Source organism: Geotrypetes seraphini, chromosome 9, assembly GCF_902459505.1.
Source record: "Geotrypetes seraphini chromosome 9, aGeoSer1.1, whole genome shotgun sequence".
In the NCBI taxonomy this organism is placed as follows: domain Eukaryota; kingdom Metazoa; phylum Chordata; class Amphibia; order Gymnophiona; family Dermophiidae; genus Geotrypetes; species Geotrypetes seraphini.
Window position 1 is genome coordinate 182236037 of NC_047092.1, and position 16155 is coordinate 182252191.

General features: G+C 46.3%; 1 protein-coding gene across 4 annotated transcripts in view; it reads left to right on the plus strand.

Moving 5' to 3' along the window:
- The window catches only part of FGF12 (fibroblast growth factor 12), a 424008-nt gene that overhangs the window by 397256 nt on the left and 10597 nt on the right, over positions 1–16155 (plus strand). For all 4 annotated transcript variants that reach the window (XM_033959358.1, XM_033959357.1, XM_033959359.1 and 1 more), the window contains exon 4: positions 15231–15429. In XM_033959358.1, coding sequence (XP_033815249.1) covers positions 15231–15429 — 199 coding nt within the window. The remainder of the gene's footprint in view (positions 1–15230; positions 15430–16155) is intronic.

Genomic DNA, 16155 nt, shown 5'->3' on the forward strand with positions numbered 1-16155 from the left:
AACTTACGGCTACACGGTTCAGAAGCACGATGTTATGTTATGTTATGTTATGCTTTGGTGTGTCTTATATTTTATAACTTTCCGAGTTCAGAATGATAGGATTAAGTTGCTGGAGTTACGTTGGTCCATAAATCTTCTTATGAGGTTTGAAATTCTGGGGAAGCTCTCTGGGGTATTACTGTATAGCGTTTTGAATGCTAGGCAGTATAATCTGAATTCTGTTCATTTTACTATTGGTAACCAGTGTAGAGTGGCAGCGTGACATGATCAAATCTTGATTTATAATATATAAGTTTAGCTGCTGCATTTTGTATTGATTGGATTTTTTTCATTACATTCACAAGGATACCTGAAAATAGTGCATTGCAGTAATCTAATTGGAAGAAATAGGGGCTTACCTTTCTTAGCTTTTGTAAAATAAGGAAGGATTTCTGGACTAGATTGTTTATATGAGTTTCAAGATTTAGTGAGCTGTCTAGCGTTACTCTTAGTACTTTTGAGGGTAAAGTTCATCTGGGCACCTGGGCAGACCTCTAGAAAGAGGGCATATCCAGGTTTTCCCAGACGTCTGGTGACCCTACCTTAAAGACAAAACATCTACCCTTTCAGTCCCTTCTATGGGGTCAGGCTTCATAGCTGCTCTATCTATAATAATAAAATGCTAAGCGTGCATGCGCACTCTTACCGCGTGCTTCTCTGATCTGTCGGGATGTGGCCGGCAGAGTGCGCATGCGTGCTTACAAGGATCTTTAAGCCTTCCTGGCAAATGGAGGAGCGAGCGAGGAAGGGGGAGCGGCGAATGGAGGGTTAAAATCCGCCCCTTCTACTGACTGGACAAGTCGCCCCGCTGCGTCTGTTCCCGGGGTTCGGAGGACACCTCTGAGGGTGATTTCCAGCTGGGGAGAGGGAGGGGAAGCGGATGGTCGGGGCCCGGGCTGCTCGGTCCACGCGTCCGGCTGGCTTTCCCACCAAAGCCCCAATGCTGGCGGCTCCTCCCGCAAAATGGTACCCTTCCATTCAAAGCCGCGCCAGCAGCCCCCCCCCCCCCAAGAGCCGCATCAGCGTCGGAAACCCCACCGACGTCACAACGTCAGAGACAAGGCTTCCGACGCCGGTGCGCCTCCAGAGAGAAGCCGCCGCCGCGGCCCCGGACAGCAACACAACATTTTCATGGGAGCCAGCCCTCGGAGAAGCCCCGGATACAGGGCAGGATGCAAGAGGAGCTACCACTGCGAAAAGCTCCAGCAAGGGAGCCAACCAGACCGCGGGCCTGCTGTAAGCGGGGATCGGGTGAGGAGCCGCCGCTGCCTGCGGCTTTGAAATTTGGCAAGGGAGCTGATTAATCACTATGCTTTAATTATAGGGCGTTGTGTAGGAAAATGAGTCTCTTGGCTAGAAAATGTATACTTCAATATTGGACGATCCCTGATCCTCCGAGGTTTTGGCATTGGCGGAACCAATTATATCAGTTGGCCATTTGGGAAGCTAGAGATGCTGGAATTATAAGAGAGCGAAAGATGTTATTTATACAAATCTGGGATTCATATTTGCAAGATTTGCATCCTAAGGGCCTTAGTGCGATTTTAAGTTGGATCGCTTAATTGGGCTTTTATTTAGTTGAATGAAGAGAGTATCATTGGGAAGAGAGGGAGGGGAGTGTGTGGAGAGGGGTGGTAGAGGTTATTGAAAGGTTCAAACACATGTTACATATAGATAAAGTGGGGGTTTATTGAAATTGGAATTTGTCTTTTATTATTATTATTATGTATATTATATTATAGTAGTTGATGCATTATTGGTGTGCTTTGATGTTTATTTGATGATGTTTGCATCAATAAAAACTGTTTGAATCTCAATTTGAAACAATGAAAATACATCCTGCATATCAGACATTTACATTACGATTCATAACCATAGCAAAATTACAGTTATGAAGTAGCAACGGAAATAATTTTATGGTTGGGGGTTGCGGCATTAGGAAAGTTGAAAACCACTGGTTTAGAATGTTGCCAGGGTGCTGTGTGTGAGCCCCAATTAGAAAAATGGGGTGGCTGCATAAGTAGAAAGGCCCACAAGTTAGGAAAGGCTAGGGGTAGCAGATTTTCCATCTGGAAAATCCAGACCCTTAGTCCCACCCCTGATCCCGCGCATAGCTGCAGATGACGAGATGATAGGCAGGTTAGGAATTTAGTTTAGGTTTGCTGATCATTACTCCTGTCACCTTTAACAATCCGATGGCAAGATGTCCTTGCCTGCGTCACGTTTCAGAGAAAGAGGATTCCTGTTTAATAGGTCAGCTGTGGCCAAGATGTCAGTAAGTTGTCAAAGCATTAATAAGGGAGTCCTGTGTGTCCGGGATAAAAGTTAAGAAGTAAGAAATTGAATTTTCTATCTTGATGTGCTGGAGATGGGGATTACGGAAGGGTAAAGCCTTTGAGCACTAGGAATGATTGACGCAGGGGTGACTTTGTTCCCTATAAGCCTAAGTCTTTACTGAGTACCAACGTTTTTCTGTAATGTGCGCAGTAAGCTTAAGGTATTTAAGCTCTGTTGAGGGATGGTATTTATCAGGTTCCAGAATAAAGGCCCTGGCTATACTTCAGTCGGAAGAATTGCATCATGAGTACAATCATTTATCTGCCAAAAAATAACTTTGGACAGACATACTGGTTACATGGGTTCATAGACAACGGCGTGAAAGACAAAAGCACGCGCTGACAATTGAATGCAGCGCGCGCTGCCGCGCCGCTCTAAATTACAGTTTTTAGGGGCTTCGACGGGGGTTTTTATTGGGGAACCCCCCCACTTTACTTAATAGACATCGCGCCGGTGTTATGGGGGGTTTGGGGGGTTATAACCCTCCACATTTTACTGTAAACTTCACTTTTTCCCTAAAAACAGGGAAAAAGTGAAGTTTTCAGTAAAATGTGGGGGGTTACAACCCCCCAAACCCCCCACAATGCCCCCACAACGCAGCGCGATGTCTATTAAGTAAAGTGGGGGGGGGATTCCCCCCCACGCCCCCCAGTCGGAGCCCTAAAAACAGTCATTTTGAGCGGTGCGCGCCTGCGCGCTGCGTTCAATTGTCTGGGCGTGCCTTTGTCCCGGCACGCTTTTGACCTGACACCCCTTGCGGCGCTCCGATGCAGTGTCCTTCCGCAACATCGAGGAGTTGCTGAGGCGGACGCAGGGCGCCATTGGAACGACGGCGTTGCCCCCGCTTGAGACGCTTCCTGGAGACGGAGTGGAGGCGTCTCTTCGGGCTCATGAGATCTCGCTGAGCCCCGACGTGAGAGTCCCTCCTCCCAACCCTCGCGCCGCCAGTTCCCCGGGGGTGGAGAGGCAGTCGGAGGTCGGCATGCGCTCCCATCCTGAGGTTGCTGGGAACGGCGAGACAAACAACGATTCGGGCTCTCAGAGTTTGCAGCAGAGCCTGAATGCACACGAGGATGTTACAACGCTGGGGTCAGTCCCGACCCAGGAGGAACGGAGAGGAGAAGATCCCAATTTTCTACTATCAAATTTGCAGACTTTTAATATTGTAAAGCCCCAAGAAGTTACATTGGAGGCTTTGTGGGATCTGACTGCCAATTTGGTCAGAACAGTGAATACTAATTACTTTCAGATAGAGGCCAAACTAAAATCTCAGGAGAAGGAAGTTCTTCAGATAAAACAAGACCTGGGAGAATCAAAAATTAGATAGTCAGACTATTAAAGATCAACTCAAATCTTCTAGATTGCTTCAGGATACTTTAATTAGGGATAATATTAATTTAAGAAGGAAGATAGAGACATTTGAAAATTTCTCTAGGAATAAAAATCTCAGATTGATTAATTTTCCCCGAATTTCAACAGTCACTCCAAGAGAAATGTTAAAACGTTATTTGTTGGAGATATTGGAAGTACCGGAAGATTCATTGCCTCCTTTCACTCAGGTCTATTATTTACCCAACAAAAATCAGGATTTTCAGGAAAGAATTCAAGGACCAATTGATGTATCTGCCTTACTTGAAGTGTCTGATAAAGAAAATGCAATACCTGCTACACTGATTGTGACCTTGGCTATCACATTGGATAAAAATTGGCTTTTGAGATTATTCTTCAAAAATAAAGAGAAAAAGTTTCTTGACTTTAAGATACAAATGTTCCCAGATTTGGCAAAAGATACACAAAGACGTAGAAAGGAGTTTCTATTATTAAAACCTGGAGTTTTGGCTCTTGGGGGAACTTTTTATCTTCGTCATCCCTGCAAATGTATAGTACAATATAATTCCCAGAAATATGTTTTCTTTGAGCCAAACCAGCTGACGGCCCTTCTCTCTTTGTCCCCCCTGGAGAAGGGAAAGAAATGAGGGCTTTAAGATATTAGACGCCTGAACATCAGTTAACCACGTACCATGTATCTGTAGTTAGTATTTTCCTGTTAGTCCGTGGATCTTATGGTGGACTTGAGAGATTAAGCAATATTTTGTTCTTATGTAAAATTATGAGATTTCTTTTGTTTCTTTTGCTGTAATCACTTTCTGTACAAGTTTTAATCTTGATTTGTTATTTGAAGTTCATAAATAAATAAATTTAAAAACAAAAACAGAAATTGGATAGATTAGATGGATGGAAAAAGTTAGAATAAAGTATGTTGAATTACTATACAACAAAGTTTTCCTTTCAATGTGATCACAAAGGTTGTAGCAGTTTGAATTGTAGAATCTGTAAATGAGGACCTTGAAGAGCAATTCCAGCCCGAGTCGAAGAATTGCTGTGGACTTTATCCTGAGAAAGCCCAGCGTGAAATTGATCAGCTGCTCCAAGGTTAAGTGACACATGCAAATTATATGGCTCACTCAGACATAATGAATTGTAAGAAGATCTATTTTAGTTTGGTGCTTGCCGTAGATTGATTGAGTGTCAAAGCATAAACCAAAAAGTCTTTTGGATATTCTTCAAGAGTGCAGGATGTTTGTCCTGAGCCTCTATTATATATCCATGAAACGTGCCAAAGAGAAGCATGCAAGGGTTCTATGGAAATAGATGTTTTTGTAACAAGCAGAAGAAATCCTCAGGAATCATGAATGGCCTGAAAGAATGTTTTAAAGGGATTGCTTGAGTTACTAAAGTCTGTCAACTGCTCTAGAATAGAGAATGACACGGGGACAAGTTTGTCCCCGTCCCCGCAGGAACTCAAATTCCCCGTCCCCATGAGTTTTGTCGCTGTCCTTGGCCCTGCCCCATTTTTGTAAGCTCTGCCTTCACTGCAAAAGCTTTGAACATTTATGATTTTAAAGTGTGCAGATGAGGACAGAATTTGCAGGAATGAGGCAGGGGTAGGAAAAGAACTCACGGGGACGGGACGGGAAAGTGAGTTCTTGCGGGGATGGTGAAAAATTTGTCCCCGTGTCATTCTCCACTCTAGAACACATGTGAGATGGATGTCCATGTGCTGGAACCATCCAGTATAGGGTTGCCAAATTTTACGATTCTAAAATCTGGACACCCTAGAACCACTCCCCCAGGCCCGCCCATCTCTGCCCCAGTCCCACCCTAGCTCCGCCCCCCACTGCCTGCAATTGAGAGGAGGCTTTTCAAAACATGGACATAGTGTCAGGTTTTGAAAAGCCATCCGGACCCCCAGACATGTCCTCAAAAGGAGAACATGTCCGGAGAAATCCAAATTATGAAGGGGGGAGGGGAAACAAGGGATATAGATACTTGTGTGGCAACATAGGAACATCTATATTAAAAAATGGTCAGATAGGTTTTTATGCAGAGCAAAGAGGTAGCCTAGAGGATTGAGTGGTGGGCTAAGAAGCAGAGGACCCAGGTTCAAATCCCACTTCAGCTGTTTGTGAATTTTTATTTTTTATTTTTAATTAAATTGAGAGCCCTCCAGGAACAAAAAAAACCACCCTGTATAGTACCTTCACATTTGCAAGTGTCTTATATATTCCGATAGACAGAAATTATTCTGTCCCTGGAGTAAAGATTAACACGGTGTCTGTTACCCACGGCCAGCTGTAGGTAGTCACAGATAACCCACCGAAACGGGGAAAAAAATCAACTGCTTTGCTGCAGGTACGGGGGGAAGGCCATTCACCGCCACGTAGAGCAGTGAATGGTCTTGTCCCCGCAGTAAAGGATCTGGCACAAATTGCCTCCCTTCCCACCCCTAGGGGGTCATCAGCCCCCTCCCCTCATGAGTCCAGCAGCCCCCCTCTCTCCCTATCGTGGATCAACAGTCCACCACCCTCACACCTAATGCGTTCGCCTGCATTATCGGCACCCGCGTTTTTTCGATGGGCGCCATTAAGCGTGATTGACACACAGCCAGCGCCTTTTTTCTAGGTGCCAGCCGATCTGGGCGCTGTTTACAGAATCCAGCCCTTGGTGCATTACTTCCTGGCACCTACATTTCGGAGAGCTTTTGAGAATTTGCTCCCATATGTCTGAACACTAGATGACCTGGTATCAAATCAGCCTTCATGTAGGCCAGATGTCTGCCTATTGACGTCTGACTCCTCTCAGACGCTTGCAATCCCCCACCTAAATCACAGATCTAGCAAAGATTCTTCCAGAATTCCCTATTCACCTGGAATAGGGAAGGTTAAATGTCCTGGAATCTGAGCACGTGACTTCCTAGATTAGCGGCAGTGCAGAGCCACGCGCACTTGTAATTCACGATGTGCATTTCTTGCACATCGATAGGACTTCCCTGTGCTTTATAGACATGGGTTAATAAAAACAATTGTGCCCATCTGTATATCTGTAATACTGAGACAAACTTATATTATTAATAAACATAGAAACATAGAAGATGATGGCAGAAAATGGCTACAGCCCATCAAGTCTGCCCACTCTGCTTACCCACCCCCTGTCTATGCCCTAATGACCCAATTTCCTTATCTTGACCCTCGTAGGGATCCCACATGGGTATCCCATTTATTCTTAAAGTCTGGCACGCTGTCTGCCTCGATCACCTGCACTTGAAGCTTGTTCCAATGATCAACCACTCTCTCTGTGAAGAAATACTTTCTGGTGTCTGCAGCAGCCACTCCCTCCTCCTCTCCCTATTGGCTAAGGCTCTTAACATTTGCATCTCCTCTTCCTATAGGCTAAGGCTCTTTACACCTGCATTGTGATGTCATAGAACTTTCTCATTATAGAAACATAGAAACATAGAAGATGACGGCAGAAAAGGGCCCCTGCCCATCAAGTCTGCCCACTCTGCTTACCCACCCCCTGTCTATGCCCTAATGACCCTCGTAGGGATCCCACATGGGTATCCCATTTATTCTTAAAGTCTGGCACGCTGTCTGCCTCGATCACCTACACTGGAAGCTTGTTCCAATGATCAACCACTCTCTCTGTGAAGAAATACTTTCTGGTGTCGCCATGAAATTTTCCGCCCCTGAGTTTGAGCGGGTGCCCTCTTGTGGCCGAGGGTCCCTTGAGAAAGAAAATATCATCTTCCACTTCGACACGTCCCGTGAGGTACTTAAATGTTTCGATCATGTCTCCCCTCTCCCTACGTTCCTCGAGAGTGTAGAGCTGCAATTTGTTCAGTCTCTCTTCGTACAACCGGATTGGCCTGTCCTGCTGTGCTGTTTTCAAATGAAATGCATATCTTCGATGTTACATCTAGGGATGAATTTGAATTTCCAGCAGTGCAGGGTCTGGGGAAAATCTACCAAAGAAGGCTTCTCCGCAGTGATTGAATAGGGGGATTCCCACAGGCTGATGAGCTTTTGGGGGGAAGACCAACTCCCTCCCCCATAACATTCAAAACGCTGGCTCAACTGCTGCAGCAAAAAAAAGTTAGGGCTACAGACAGGGTTACCAGATTTTCCTGAAATCCGGACCAATGCCATGCCCCCCCAGGCCCGCCCAGTCCTGCCCTATTCCTCCTGTTCACCCCCCAGCCCCACCTCCCAGACAGCATCCATGTATGCGCGGACGCAATGCAACGAATAACACATACACACATGACATCACCGCGTTCCATCCGTGCATAGGCGGATGCCCCTTCCCGACGCGATTTTCACACGGAAACTTTACAAAACCCAGACAAAGTGCCGGGTTTTGAAAAAACGGCCAGACTCCTCGAAAAGGAGGACATGTCCGAGGAGATCTGGACATCTGGTAACCCTATCTACAGAGCTACTATGGATGCCCAAAGATCCCCATAATTTCTGCCCTTTCCCCTCTAGCATCTGTAGGAATTCAATACTGGTTCTGGTTGTCTTGCAATAACACAGTTGTACCCTATAAAATAAGAAGGCAAAAGCCAGTTCAATGTAGAACAGCAAGTTTCTGGAGGAAAAGTCCATAGTATGTTATTGAGAAAGACATAGGGGAAGCCACTGCTTGCCCTGGATCGGTAGCATGGAATGTTGCTACTCTTTGGGGTTCCGGAATCTTGCTTATGCTGAGATAATGGAATGTTGCTACTCTTTGGGGATTCCATATGGAATGTTGCACTCTATGGGGTTCCGGAATCTTGCTTACTCTGAGATAATGTAATGTTGCTACTCCTTGGGTTTTGGCCAGGTACTAATGACCTGGATTGGCCACGGTGAAAACGGGCTACTGGACCTGATGGACCATTGGTTTGATTCAGTAAGGCTATTCTTAAGTTCTTATGGGAATCTGATATTTCACAGTCCCCCTCTAAAATCTACCACAATTCATAAGTCATCAGCTCCGTCAGGCCACCCCCTGCCACAATGATGCAAAGTTTCCAAACTCAGCGTGGCCCTGAGAAAAACCATTTCCCTGCGCGTGTGCGATTGTATTCGTCTGAATGTAATTTGTGTCGCCTCTACTTGACTGCAGCAAGATCCATAAAGGTGTTATAAATTAACATATCAGACTCATGACTTACAGAGAGTTTGAAATGCTGCTTTATCACCGAAGTGCTTCTGCTGCCCACGTGATGTGTCTCGTTTAAATTCTGCACCTCTGCAGTGATTTTAGATGAGAGAAATGAAACCCATTTTTTTTCCCCTAGTGGACTTGCTGAGCAACCTTTAAAGAACTGCATTTTCCTCTCACTGTCCTGTGAAATATTTCCAAAATATTATATGGCATGTTCTACATGAAGTAATTATTGAATTGCCTTATTTTCGAACTTCGCATGGAAAAATTTTCCATTGCAACAACGCAGAGGATTATCTTCACCTGGATGGGTTGTAAGATTGTCTTCAAATCCAGCTATTGTCTTACGTAAACAACCAAAATACATTTAGGGTGTCTGGGTTGCACTAGAAAGGGATGTGCAAAACAGGGCATTGACAGTTTACTCAGTATTTTTAAAAAGGCAATCGGCAGAGCCTTTTATAAAATATGTAAACGGCTGCAGGAAAATACAGTGGAAACAGCCAGTTTACAAAAATGCTCGCACAAAGAACTACATTGCATGGTACTGTGCATTTTCAGTAACACCTCTTGCACAATTAGGGAGGTAAATTCTCTGTCACCTAAAAACTTGGTGCTGAAAAAAAATGCTCTGTATTTTTCTATAAACTGTGGTTAGAATTAGGCGCGGTTTACAGGATAGCGTGCTTTCCTCCAGGAATAATGCCTAACTGTAGGTGTGTTCATTAGAGCCAAGGGATCTCAAAGTCCCTCCTTGAGGGCCGCAATCCAGTCGGGTTTTCAGGATTTCCCCAATGAATATGCATTGAAAGCAGTGCATGCACATCGATCTCATGCATATTCATTGGGGAAATCCTGAAAACCCGACTGGATTCCGGCCCTCGAGGACCGGAGTTGCCCATCCCTGATATAGACACTCTAATCCAGGGGTCTCAAAGTCCCTCCTTGAGGACTGCAATCCAGTCGGGTTTTCAGGATTTCCCCAATGAATATGCATTGAAAGCAGTGCATGCACATCGATCTCATGCATATTCATTGGGGAAATCCTGAAAACCCGACTGGATTCCGGCCCTCGAGGACTGGAGTTGCCCATCCCTGATATAGACACTCTAATCCAGGGGTCTCAAAGTCCCTCCTTGAGGACCGCAATCCAGTCGGGTTTTCAGGATTTCCCCAATGAATATGCATTGAAAGCAGTGCATGCACATCGATCTCATGCATATTCATTGGGGAAATCCTGAAAACCCGACTGGATTCCGGCCCTCGAGGACCGGAGTTGCCCATCCCTGATATAGACACTCTAATCCAGGAGTCTCAAAGTCCCTCCTTGAGGACCGTAATCCAATCGGGTTTTCAGGATTTCCCCAATGAATATGCATTGAAAGCAGTGCATGCACATTGATCTCTTGCATATTCATTGGGGAAATCCTGAAAACTGGATTGCGGCCCTCAAGGAAGGACTTTGAGACCCCTGCATGAGAGAGATTTGCATATCAAGAAGGCAGTGCAGGCAAATCTCTCTCTCTCATGCATATTCATTGTGGATATCCTGAAAACCTGGCCTGCCAGTAGATCTCGAGGACCGGACTTGGGCAGCCCCGGTATAGAAAACTGAATGAATAAATAAGACTACTGGATAGATTAGATCAGGGATAGGCAATTCCGGTCCTCGAGAGCCAGAGCCAGGTCAGGTTTTCAGGATATCCACGATAAATATGCATGAGATAGATTTGCATCTCAAAGTGCATGCAAATCCATCTCATACATATTCATTGTGGATATCCTGAAAACCTGACCTGGCTCTGGCTCTCGAGGACCGGAATTGCCTACCCCTGGATTAGAAGATGGCACTGCAGGAAAGGAAACCACAACTATTGCTTTTCTGAGTCCTGGCACCTACATTTTGGTACTCTTTCTTGAATCTACCCCCTGTGTACATTTGACCCTGATATTCAAAATGGTTTAACTTTAACTGGTCAGTAACGGCTGCTGACTGGTTAAATTGCATAGTGCTGGCTATCCCTGAATATTCAGTGGGAAACAACTGGGTTTCTCCGCTGAATATTCATGGTGAGCACATAGCAGCTTACTGGCTATATTGCAGGGGTGTCCAATGTCGGTCCTCGAGGGCCGCAGTCCAGTCGGATTTTCAGGATTTCCCCAATGAATATACATGAGGTCTATTTGCATGCACTGCTTTCATTGTATGCTAATAGATCTCATGCATATTCATTGGGGAAATCCTGAAAACCCGACTGGACTGCGGCCCTCGAGGACCGACATTGGACACCCCTGCTATATTGTGTGATATATTTATTTATTTCGATTTTTATCCTGTCCTCCCAGTAGCTCAGAACGGCCTACAATCAAACATTCACAGCGGAGTACATTTGGACAATACAAAGACTATACAGCAATTTAAGTAGAGATTCAGAATGGAGAAGGGAGGGGGAGGTTAAGGGGGGTGAGGGGTAGATTGCGGTTGTAATTTTAAAGAGGAGGGTCTTTACCACTTTCCTGAAGGTCATCGATGAGTTCTGTAATCTGATTTGCGGAGGGAGTTGGTTCCAGAGTTGGTGGATGAAGTGGCTATAGGAGCGTTTGCAGGTGGTTTCTGACAGGAGGGACCTTCCTGGGGGGATGCATAGGCGTTTCTCCATTTCCGAGCGGAGGAGGCAGGTGGGGGTGTACAGCGTTGATTTTAGCAGTTAAAATAGGCCACACAAATAGCAGACCTATCTTTAACCGCTAGCATCGGTGCCTGGCCCGTGGTGTGCGGTGAGGGCTTACAGGAGATTAATTGAATCCGCAGCTCTACAGCCCTGCTTTTTTATTTCTTAAGTTTTGCTTGATGCAGTTTGATTTGTTGAGTAGGCCTAGGCTCGCCCAGTTCCACCTATCCCCGTCTCAGTCCCACCCCCAATCCCTAGCCTTGCCCCAGCCCCACTCCACGCTGCCTTCTCTTGTTGGGCAGGAGCACCCGACATCAGGGCATGGCATCCGCGCATGCAGGGATGCGCTCCGGCCTGACAGTGATATGCTCCAAGCTTTTCAAAATCCGGACAAAGTGCCAGGTTTTGAAAAGCCCTCTGACCCCCCGGACATGCCCTCTAAAGGAGGACATGGCCAGGGAAATCTGGACCTTTGTTAACCCTAAGTAGACAGCCTACTCAACCAGTCAAACTGTATAAAAAAAAAAAAAAAAAAAGCAAGTCAGGCTCTTGAGCTGGGGATTCTCTGAACCCCTCTAAAGGCCCTGACAGTACTGCTCTGAATTTGATTGGCTGGGCAGCATCTGCCTGTTGCCTGCTCGACCAATCAAATTCAGAGCAGTGCCTTCAGGGCCTTTAGTGGGTGGGTCAAATCCCCTGAAGGCCCTGACCGCATGCCAGCAAGCATCTCCTACCTGCTACTCATGCCAGCCGCAGCTCTCACTCTTGCGAACAGGAAATGACATCATAAGGAGAGCGGAGGCCGGTGTGAGCAGCAGATAGAAGATGCTGCTCGCTGCCGGTGAAGATTTCTGGAGAGATGGGTGGGCGGTGAGGAGGAGAGGTGTTGGCGCACCCCGCCAAGACTGTGGGAGTTAACAGTCCACCCCCTCGCTATGCCACTGACCACTAGGAACTAGTTGGTGCTGAATGTCAGCTTGACCAATGACCGTAAGTCCCTACAGCCACAAATGAAACCAGAAATTTAATGACGATCGCCGGAAACGATACAGCGTTGAATTTACGGGTTCAGTGCCGGCATCAAGCTTTAACCATACTACCGGCCGAATGCTGTTTAACTCCCTAACCTAGGCGATGCCATTGGGGGAACCACTGGAAAAACTGGTGCATAATTTTATGCGGACAGAGAAGGGCAATTTTCAGCCAAGCCATTTCATCTGGATAAATAGTTTTTCTACCATATCACCCACGTATCAGTTCCCAGCATCTCATTACCTGAACTGTTTCTACACTGCATTAACTTCCGAGAGATACGTTTGGGAATTGTTAAAGCTTTGAGAGAGATGAGGAAGGAGGACTCGGGACAAAGCGCCAGAAAACGCCAGGCACATCCTCTTATGAAAACACGAGGTGTCTAATGACTGCTCAGCCACTCTTGGCTCCCTTTTCACCGTTGGCTCACCGCCAGACTCTGCAGCTCTTACACCTCAGATTTACTGTCATCCTGACAACACTTTATGTATTCCTCCCCTCCCCCCCCTCGAAAAGCACTTTGGCCGGCTCCAGAATGTGCTAGGTGAGTCTGCTGTGAAGAAAGTTGTGCAGGAGCTTAAGAGTTATCAAAATAGTTTCACCCCTTTTGGACAGTAACATAGGAGCCAGCTCTGTGGGTGTCCCCAATATTAAGCAAAGCTCATTCGTTGTGTTCAGGGAGTGATAATTTCTGTTGTGCTTGAAATGCTGGTGTCTATGGAGACTAGTGACGCACTTTTATTTGAAACAACATGGGAAATGCTCCTTAGAAGCTAATGTCCCAGGCCACCATCTAGTCTTGCCTACTGGTTGCTCCAGCCCTGCCTGTGGGAGGGGAAAAGAGAGGAATTTGGAGGGTGAGCAAGGAACATATGAACCTAAGGACAATGGCAGAAACAGGAAGCTGCAAAAGCAAACATTTGGTGAGAGGGGAGGTGCAGGTTGAGGAAGAAGATGTTGATGAAAGAGGTTATGGTGCTGGAAGAAGGTGAAGAAGAGGCGAGAGAGAGGCAGGTGGCATGGAAAGGCAGGTGTGAAAGAGAACTGAATAAGTGATGGAAGAAAGAGAGGAATGATGGAGGAGGCAGGGAAAAGGCGGCCTGAAAGACTAGAGGGTTGGACAGGGGGTGGGGTAACCCCACTTCTTCCCCTTCAGTCCCTTGTCACATTCCTATAATTTGAGTGAAAGATTCCTATGGTTTGTCAAGAGTAGAGATTGACACGGGGAGAAATTTTTCCCCAGCCCTGCGGGAACTCATTTTCCCATCCCGTCCTGGCGAGTTCTTTTCCTGTCCCTGCCCCTGCCCCATTCCCGTAAGCTCCATCCTCATCTGCACAAAGCAGTGTTCGAGGCTTGTGTGGTTAAGGCAGAGCTTACAGGAATGGGACAGGGACAGGGACAGCGACAAAACTCGACGGGACGGGGAAATTGAGTTCCTGCTGGGATGGGGAAAAATCTGTCCCTGTGTCATTCTCTACTCCACATCATTCTCTTCTTGGTTGGACTGAGAACCTTTCCCGGCCCCTCCTATTGTGATGTCATAATGCCTCATTCCACCAATGCCTAAGAGCCAACCTCATCGGTGATGTCACAATGGCTTGGTTTCCCTCTATTTGTGTCCATTTACTAGATGCATTTGCCTCACTGAAATGAAAAGTGTGGACTATCTTGTAAGTTTCATGGCTCCACATTAGAGAATGACACAGGGACAAATTTTGTCCCTGTCCCTGCGGGAACTCATTTTCCTGTCCCGGCGAGTTCTTTTCCTGTCCCTGCCCCATTCCCGCAAGATCCGTCCTCCTCTGCACGGGCCTCGAACACTTTAAAATCGTAAGTGTTTGAGGCTTGTGCAGTTAAGGCAGCGCTTATAGCAGGGGTGTCCAATGTCGGTCCTCGAGGGCCGGAGTCCAGTCGGGTTTTCAGGATTTCCCCAATGAATATGCATGAGATCTATTTGCATGCACTGCTTTCAATGCATATTCATTGGGGAAATCCTGAAAACTCAACTGGACTGCGGCCCTCGAGGACTGACATTGGACACCCCTGGCTTATAGGAATGGAGCAGGGATAGCGACCAAACTCACGGAGACAAGACGGAGAAATTGAGTTCCCGCGGGGACGGGGAAAAATTTGTCCCCGTGTCATTCTCTAGTCAAGAGCAAGGCCCTTTCTCTAACTCAGGGGTGTCAAAGTCCCTCCTCGAGGGCCGCAATCCAGTCGGGTTTTCAGGATTTCCCCAATGAATATGCATGAGATCTATTTGCATGCACTGCTTTTATTGTATGCAAATAGATCTCATGCATATTCATTGGGGAAATCCTGAAAACCCGACTGGACTGCGGCCCTTGAGGACCGACATTGGACACCCCTGGCTTATAGGAATGGAGCAGGGATAGCGACCAAACTCACGGAGACAAGACGGAGAAATTGAGTTCCTGCGGGGACGGGGAAAAATTTGTCCCCGTGTCATTCTCTAGTCAAGAGCAAGGCCCTTTCTCTAGTCTAACTAATTGCTTTAGTCTTATATTAAGCAAGACATGTGGGGGTTTTTCATGTGATTTCAGCATTTTGGACGCCTTCATTTTTTTTTTCGTTAGGAGGACATAAGGATAATTCACATGCCGGTTGACTAACTTGTCATTCATTTTTCTCCTTAGGATATTTTTACGCCTGAATGCAAGTTCAAAGAGTCGGTGTTTGAGAACTACTACGTCATTTATTCTTCCACGCTGTACCGCCAGCAGGTGTCGGGGCGAGCATGGTACCTGGGACTCAATAAAGAAGGGCAGACTATGAAGGGGAATCGTGTTAAGAAAACCAAACCTTCCTCACATTTTGTTCCTAAACCCATTGAAGGTAGGGAGACTTCTTCTAAACCTATTGACACCCTTGACGGGTTCTGCTAATACACGAATCACCGAAGACAGCATTTCTGATCAGTTCCTCCCATTTTAATGCTCTGCACTGTATTAACACTCATGATGGCAGATTCATTCTCTCTCCCTTATGTGGCTTCCTTATCTACTCCACAAAAAAAACACACACACACACACACACAAAAAAAAGTGGAATGAAACAAAAATTAACTTTGTCAATTCAATTGCACTGATAGATCATAATTGGAAGAAGGCAAAACCTCAGACCATATTGCTTTGTCTCATAACAGCCAAGGGCTATTGACAAATGCAGTATTATGGTTTCAATCATTGGTCCGCCTCCATCCTTTTTATGTGAATGCAATAATTCATTAAGTGCTATAATTGATGTCATTTTTTTTTTTTTTAATTTCAATAGATTTTGTAATTTTGTATAAATAAAGTTATTGTGAATGTCAAAGTCTAATGTAATAAAACCCTAAGCTGTGCATTCGCACTCTTACCTGCGTGCTCCCGTTTTCCCTGCACTGTAGGTCCACGCAGGTAGGAGTGCGCATGCGCGGCTTAGGGTTTTGTCGGCTTCAGGCGGCGCAGAGACTGTCGGCCGCGGCGGCTCTTGGAGTCTGCAAGCCGCGGCGACTGTCGGCACCTGCAGGCCGCCGCGGCTGTCGGCGGAGGGCACACGCGAGGTAAGGGGTGCTGCTCG